This window comes from Mytilus galloprovincialis, chromosome 2 (assembly GCF_965363235.1).
Source record: "Mytilus galloprovincialis chromosome 2, xbMytGall1.hap1.1, whole genome shotgun sequence".
Classification (NCBI taxonomy): Eukaryota; Metazoa; Mollusca; class Bivalvia; order Mytilida; family Mytilidae; genus Mytilus; species Mytilus galloprovincialis.
Genome location: NC_134839.1, coordinates 29,665,786 through 29,674,122, shown reverse-complemented (window position 1 = coordinate 29,674,122; position 8,337 = coordinate 29,665,786). Strand labels below are relative to the sequence as shown.

The 8,337-nt window shown below is 32.6% G+C and overlaps 1 protein-coding gene across 1 annotated transcript; it reads left to right on the top strand.

The window, feature by feature from the left end:
* Positions 1–4,956: 4,956 nt before the first annotated feature.
* LOC143062197 (uncharacterized) lies at positions 4,957–7,965 on the top strand. The gene is made up of 3 exons (XM_076233980.1): positions 4,957–5,345; positions 5,723–5,785; positions 6,853–7,965. The coding sequence occupies exons 1-3, from the start codon at positions 5,129–5,131 to the stop codon at positions 7,857–7,859; spliced, it is 1,287 nt and encodes a 428-aa protein (XP_076090095.1). The 5' UTR covers positions 4,957–5,128; the 3' UTR covers positions 7,860–7,965.
* Positions 7,966–8,337: the final 372 nt, after the last annotated feature.

Here is an 8,337-nt window from a genome sequence, read left to right as displayed (position 1 = left end):
ATAAGGACATACTATGTAGATGTGCATATCGACAGGAAATTACGGTTCAATTTTTTTCTAGGAGTTATGCCCCTTTTAACTTATTTGCTTCAATGTACTTCTGCAACAGTTTGTCATCTCAACTCCTCTGAAAACACACAACAGAATTTCATGAAATTTTGTAGATAATAAGGACATACTATGTATATTGACAGGAAATTATTATTCAATATTTTTTCTTATACTTATTTAATTTCTCCAATGACAATGTGGGGACGTGGGGTATGTGAGCGTGCTCACTAAGATTCTTTAATTTCTAAATGCAGCGTGCTTAGCGGAGAAGCAACAATTGTAAACATTCGGGAAACTCAGCCGATTTTCTCTAGTCAAATTACAATCGTGACTATATCGTGACAGATTCTGATAATATTAACATAGTAATGATGTTCTGTGTTTTCTGAACTTTGTCCTCTGGAACGTGCATTATCTATGGAGAAATTTGTCATTGCTGTTTTTGGTCGATTGATTCCCGATTGCATCCAGATTTGGCCGAATGCGAACCGTATTTGCCGAAACCGTTCCTTGATAGTCCCGTTTTTATTACGAAATTCGACAATTACAGAACACAATACGACCGACTCCAGACAAAGCAGTGTGCAATGCGGTATAGCAAACTGTGATAGGGTTACGTTCGGACAGTACCTGACTTCCCGAAAATGGCGACAGTTTTGTAACGGATATATCTTCCGTCAGCGTCGGTTCACTGTCTGATCTCTGTCGGATCACATTCGATAGAACCGGGACGCTGACAAATTGACAGTTACAAACCGGATTAGAATCGGATTAAGAACGGGATAATCGGGACAAAATCGGTTGGAAACGGCTGAACTTAACAATATCTGGTTGTTGTCGTGATTCAATAAATGTTTTTACAAATTTTCATTAAAGTTTGAATTTCCAGCCACGATTCATAGGATCTTGATAAGACTTTTTTTTAATCGGGAATGGTCCTGTCAAAGACGACAGTAAAAATCGTGATTGTGTTACTCTAGCTGAAGAGAATGGTATTTTCAGCATGTTGTTTTTCTTTTCTTTTTGAAATACCGTTAGTAGATATAAGAAGATATGGTATGAGTGCCAATGAGACAACTCTCCATCCAAGTCACAAGTTATAAACGAAAACCCTTAAAGGACAAATTACTGTCTTCAACACGGAGCATTGGCTCTCATCGAACAGCAAACAATAAAAGGTCACAAAAATAACTAGTGTCAAACCATTCAAACGGTCTAATCTATATAAATAACGAGAAACGAGAAACACTTATTAACCCGATCAGCAAACGACAACTATACTAAACATCAGATTCTTGACTTTGGACATGTGCGAACAATTGTAGCGGGTTTAAACGTTTTAATGGTAGCAAACCTTAACCCTTATCTGAAACAATAGTGCAACATCACAAAATAGAAAGACATACTATAGAATATCAATTGAAATGGCTTAACTCAATCAAAAGACATATTAACACAAGATACCATAAACTGAACGAATAAATTTGATCTATGATACAATGTAAATACAAAGTTTCAAAGCTTAAAGATTGTGTGGTATAGGATCAGTCTCCAGTATCAACCGTTTATTACCAGCCATGCTTGACATCTTTATATATATACTTTGTTGGTTTTATTGTGTTTTTTGTGTGAGTGTCGTTTGGTTGTTGTCTAATTGACGCTAACCCACATATGCTTATCTACTTATGATCATCAACATACCCTCTTAAATTTGAACTCGGTTCTCAACATTTTAGTTGAATTTAATTGGTAACCACATATGTAGTCTTGGATTGTATAGAATGTGATTTGTCTGTAAAAAATGTCAGAAATATGCTAATGGCATGCAGATCAGTCATCACTTCTGCTCAGCATGTAGTTTTACAATTTACAAATACTTAGACCTCGTTTACACTGGCAACGAAATTGAATCGATCTTTATTTGAATCGATCTTAAAAAGACCAGTCCGCGTTTACATTGCACTAGCAAGATCGATCGAGATCGATCTTATTTAATCCAGTGCGTTTACACTACAACATAAAAAGAACCAGTGTGACCTTTATTTTCTTATTTAAATATAATATTCACATAAAAAAAGATCGATCGCGATCGATCTAAGCGTTTACACCAAAAAAAAGATCGATTCAAATAAGATCTATCTTTTGAAAACCAACTCTATAGGTAGACTTTTTAAGTCCGATTGAAGATCGATCTAACCCGTTTACACTGGACCAAAGATCGATCTTTATCGATCTTAGTAAAGATCGATCGTTTTTGTCAGTGTAAACGGGGTCTTAGAAACCCAAAATAAAATTTATTATAAAATTTTACAGATTTTTTAGAAATTTACTATTTACCAAAGTTTATTGCATAACTTAAATTCATCATGTATATAGAAAATACTAGGAGTTCTATGATTTAAAACTGTTTATATTTCCATATTAAAGAGCACGTCCTTATCGAGCACAAACAAGAGAAGAAGAAAGACAAAAATATACACATCCATAGACATTACATGCATCAAGGACGTATACTATAGTAACTAACAAATTACGTATATAATATTCGTACTTCCATGCATTAAACATTTTTATGTGATCTTTTTATAGGAAAACAATCAGAGATCAAATTGAATATGTTATTTAGATTGATATGAAAACAAGTTGCTTTCTTTAAAAAAAAAAAAGAAAAGCAATACATGAACCTAAGACCGCTGACTTCCGGGTCACCAAAAGATTGTTGCTGATTTGTGTTTGCTTTTGAATTGAAATAATTGACTGTGAATAGAAGAAGCCAGTTGAAAGTATATATTTACAGCTTCTATTTGAATAATTATTTTAAAGCTCGACTATTTTATTTATTACTTGGGAATATACATAATTTTTCCGATGATAACCCTTTGGCAAATCCTAATTTCTACTAACCGGATGACTTATGCAAATTGCACAAACCTATAGCAATATAAATTTATGCACTCAGTTTGCTTTATAATCTGGAATTCTGGATGCATTTATTTTATCTATAATATCTTTATATTTTGTTTCATACATGAATGCCTTTATATTCTCAACTCGTATTTGAAGCTGGCTTGGCATGCAATTGATTGGGACCTCTTATGAAGAGACTTATTTTGGATTCATAAATCATCTCAAATTTTAAGGATTTCCTGATTTTACTTAAATCAATTCAAACATTCTACAGGGAAACTAAGTTTTGCCGAAGAAAATGCAAGTAGAAAAGAATACGCATTTGCGTTATCACATATCTTTATCTAATACTGAATTCGAATGTCAAACGGCCTACATTCAATGCTTTGATTCTGGATTCATTTACATTTATCCGGATTTTTTGAGAACGCAAACCGATAGTGTGCTTTTGAAATGTGATCTATAATGTGAATGAATCAAGACGTGTAGGATAGTTGGACACACAATGAATACAATTTTCAAAACTGTACCATGATATTACAAATATGTAGATGCTCAGGCGCGGATCCAGAAAAAGGGGGGGGGGGTCCGGGGGTTGGAACCCCCTGTTTTTTGGACGATCAATGCATTTGAATGGGGACATGTAGTTGGAATCCCCCCTTTTGTCCTGGGTTATGAACCCCCCTTTTTAAAATGGCTGGATCCGCCCCTGATGCTATAAGGTTAAACTATTAAAACAAACAAACACAAATTGAATTAAAATTTTATAATAAATTAACGTTCCTGTTAGTATATTTTTTCAAATTCTTTTGAATATTATATATAATATCAATAAACACGAACGTCAAGTGTTTACGGATTGACATTTTATTTATCGAATGACTATTTTTAAATTCTAACATTCCACTATTATGTGAATATATTACTAGACAAAATATAAGCAAAGACTTCTAAATCCATACTAACAGTATAAAATAATCAACATAATGGTTGAAATTAAATTTAGTTGTGATTATAGTAAATTATTTTAACGGTTGTTGTGGATGGTAAACGGACAGAAAGTCACAGGACAAAAAGTCACAGGACATAAAGTCACAAATTTGATAGGACAAAAAGTCACAGGACAAAAAGTCACAAATATTTTTTCGACAACTGTTTGAATATATAAGAGAAATATCTTGAAATTTATACTTTTTAATATGTTTATTCATATAAAAGTTAATAAAATTTATCATTTTACTTGAAAAATGAAAATTTATTTAATTTTAATCATGCAAAGGACATATTTCTTGGCACCATTAAGCCATTTAAGTGCCAATCTACATTGACATTTTGTTTTCTTAACAATTATTTGATCATCTTTGATATTTTATTGATAAATTTTGCTTACAAAGTTGGTTAATATACAATACTTCAAGAAAATTTAAAATATGTTTTTGTAAAAATAAGCATTTTTATTCAAAGAAAATAATCAGAAAAAATAAATTGTGACTTTTTGTCCTGTGACTTTTTGTCCGTGACTTTTTGTCTGTGACTTTTTGTCCTGTGACTTTCTGTCCTACATTCGTTGTGGATATATTACAATACACAAAAATAAATAATAATTACTCATAAAACCTAAATACTAAAATGGTATGAAATATTTAACGTAGACGTATAATGATTATTGTTTATACACATTTCTTTTGTAGGATGCAAGAATTTATTTAGATTTAATTTTTGAGAGCACGGGTACTTATTTTCAATTTACAGAAGGCACTTTATTAGCCACCTTTTAAACTTATTTATTAATCGATAAATTTCAGTTTATTTAGAAAAACAAGCAAGCATCTGATTAACAACTTTTTGTGTCTGTCCTTATATTGTTCAAAAAATTTATAAAACTTTTCCATTTTCAAAGTTTTTGATTACTCACTTGATAAAAAGGCAAATTGAGCATATGAATTTAACCACATATCTACCAATAACTTCTTAATTGCTTATTGATATGGCATGGTAATTCACTCTCGGCATGATATCTAGAAAACCACTGACACTTTCCGGTCATAATAGTGTTCCCTCGAATATACGAACTGGATGTTGTAATAAATACTAAGGAATTGACAATTTGCATGCACATGTGATCTGAACTTCTTAGTTGAAACACGATAGAACACAATAGTTTGTTAAGATGGAGGGCGTTGCCGTTGAAATAATGGATGTTTCTGAAACGTATTGCCATTGCAAATCAGATTTGGTAGCTGATTTAATAGAATGTGAGGGTCCAAACTGTAACATTAAGTTTTACCATATACGCTGCGTTGGATTGGATGTTTCAGTAGACGACAAACCTTCGGATTGGGTGTGTTATGAGTGCCTTGGACAAGAAACACCAATTTTGATATCGGGTATGTCTATTTTTATAATTTAAGTTTAAAGTTTTGAAATTTGTTGTGTAATTCTGCACATATCAATCAGGTCATACGTTCCCTTTTATATATATATATATTTGATTAAAACTCTACAAGAAATAAATCAAAGACAAAATGTATTGTAAACTGATTGGTCTGCCATATAGATAGTGGTTATATATATATTTATAGAAAATTCTCGTAACCAAATCATTTTATGATAAATTTAACCTTCAACAACAAAATTAATAATAACTCATTCTGTTCTTTTATACATTAATTCAACAAAATGAAAAATAGTGTACTGGAGATTTTATTTTAATAATCATTTGTTACTCATTCTAAAGTTTTGATTTTGTTTTTTTTATTTTCAGAACAAGAAGAGAAATCTTCCAAACCAATGAAAACAATGTCCCGTAATACTGCTAGAGAATATGGTAAGCTCCTATACTATAGTGTTAAACGAATCTCAAATACTGTATGTAGTATTTTTGTTCTGGGAAAGAGAAGTTTTCGAAACGAATTCTTAATTTTACTTCATTTCGATTTTATCTTTGATTTTTGGTTTCTGTCATCCCGACACCAAAACCCTTGCAGTTGTGGCTGTCCTTGATGTATTTATACCCAGAAATGTTGTGTCTGAATGGGGACGTTCAATACGATGCCTTGTGTAGAAAAAAATCCCGTGCTCATCGCACGCTCAAGCATCCATTCAACAACTCTTTTAGGTGTCCATATGTACATGTTTAACCCCTTCACATTTTGCGCCTGTCCCAAGTCAGGAGACTCTGGCCTTTGTAAGTCTTGTATGTTTTTCAATTTTAGTTTAGTTATATGCTTCGGAGTTGAGTATGACGTAAATTGAACTAGTACAGATTTTTGTTTAGGGTCCAGCTGAGGCACGGCTCCGGTTGTGGGATTTTCTCGCTGTGTTGTAGACCCATTGGCGGCCTTCGGCTGTTTTCTGCTCTTTGGTCGGGGTATTGTCCCTATGACATTTTCCTCATTTTCATTCTCAACTTAAGTCTGTTACAAGGTAAAATTTCTGTTGCTTTATAACATACCTTCATTTTTCGGTGACAGTCTAAATTTCAAACCCTCGATCCCAGTCGACTGACTCATGACGAAGATCATACAATTGTATATATTCTTTGTCAATCTGATTAAAAATCAGATTTATCGCCGCTCGTTTTCTATTATTACATTGATTAGAATGTATTCTTGTTAATTTGTTCTCGTCCTGTACATGCATATAAAACATGCCACTGGACCTCATCAAATTTTAAAATAACCCGATATATAATATATATATATGTATATAATTATATTTATATAATTAATGAGATATTTTATGTCAATTAGTCTGTACTAAAGAGAAAAAATAATTGAAAAATATGTGGCAGCATAGTATTGAACAATAGACAGGTCTTTATCTCATCTTATATCTGCAAAAAAAAAAATGAAATACATTACATAATTTTTAATCACAATTTCATTTTTCCAGCATTCACATTAGAGATAGCTACAGAAAATGCCAAGAAACTAGTTTTTGATACTTTTCGAAAGCTGAAATCAGAGGGGTTGTATAAACTTAACGTCAAACTTGACGATATGATGACATTAACAATAAGAAAATTGAGGCACAGTAATGCAGCAAATGGAAACTGTGAAAAGTTAATTCAGCTTCTTTGGCCCTCTATTATTCAAGCAGACGATAGCAACCTGTTGATGTCAACAAAACTTGAAAGGAAGACTGGATCATTCCATCAACTCAGATTGTCTGACGATATACAATTGACATTTAAAAGTCTTATGGCCAACTTGGAAATTAAAAATTGTCCAACACAGATTTGCAATTTTCTGTTGCAATTTCTTATTCAAAAATTGTTTCAAGAACTTTTAAAGAGACGGTACGACGTCTCTACAACGTTAGGAGAAACGACAACTCCGGTGTATACCCTTACTTCAACTGAAAGACAAGCCTTACGATTTACAGCAGGATATATATGTAGCAAGTTATCGCAAAGTTTCGCAAAACATCATACAAATCCTATGAATAAACTGTGTTTGAACATTCTTAAAAACTTCAGGGTTTCTGAATCTGAAGTCGACACTCAGAATGTACTCTCCTATACAAAAGACTGGCTTAACATTATACGTAGGGGTGGTTATTTCTCTGTTAGTGATCCTTTCTATATATTGTTTAGAGAAATGGAAACTATTGTTCGGTCCAATTTAGATGAATCTTCGAGTTTGCTTGTGACAATGGACCAGCTCCACAAGAAGATTGAGGATAGTCAGTCCGTTAACTATCCTTATATGGAATTGATGAAGAACAAGGATGATGAGGATGATGAGAGTGATGCCATTGAAGTATATCTCCTAAATAGATTGATCAAATGTTGGATGAATATTAGATTAAACGCATTTGCAAACGTATGCAATTACATAGAGAAAAAACAGGAGAATCGAGGATCGCCAGCATCACAGAAAAGAATGAAAAGAGATTAAGACCAGGTAAATTGAACAATCACAAAAAACGTGAACAGTTGTATTGTTGTAATATTGAATAATGTTATTCAAAATGTTTAATGAAATAAAATGAAATACGAATGTTCCAATGAGTTAAGCCTTTAGCACTTTATCAAAATATATACCGTCCAATTTAGATGAATCTTCGAGTTTGCTTGTGACAATGGACCAGCTCCACAAGAAGATTGAGGATAGTCAGTCCGTTAACTATCCTTATATGGAATTGATGAAGAACAAGGATGATGAGGATGATGAGAGTGATGCCATTGAAGTATATCTCCTAAATAGATTGATCAAATGTTGGATGAATATTAGATTAAACGCATTTGCAAACGTATGCAATTACATAGAGAAAAAAACAGGAGAATCGAGGATCGCCAGCATCACAGAAAAGAATGAAAAGAGATTAAGACCAGGTAAATTGAACAATCACAAAAAACGTGTACAGTTGTATTGT

Coding starts and splice junctions, on each gene's coding strand:
- LOC143062197 (XM_076233980.1), top strand. CDS start 5,129: ATGGAGGGCGTTGCCGTTGAAATAATGGATGTTTCTGAAACGTATTGC. Junction 5,346..5,722: donor AACACCAATTTTGATATCGG/GTATGTCTATTT, acceptor TTTTATTTTCAG/AACAAGAAGAGAAATCTTCC. Junction 5,786..6,852: donor TAATACTGCTAGAGAATATG/GTAAGCTCCTAT, acceptor TCATTTTTCCAG/CATTCACATTAGAGATAGCT.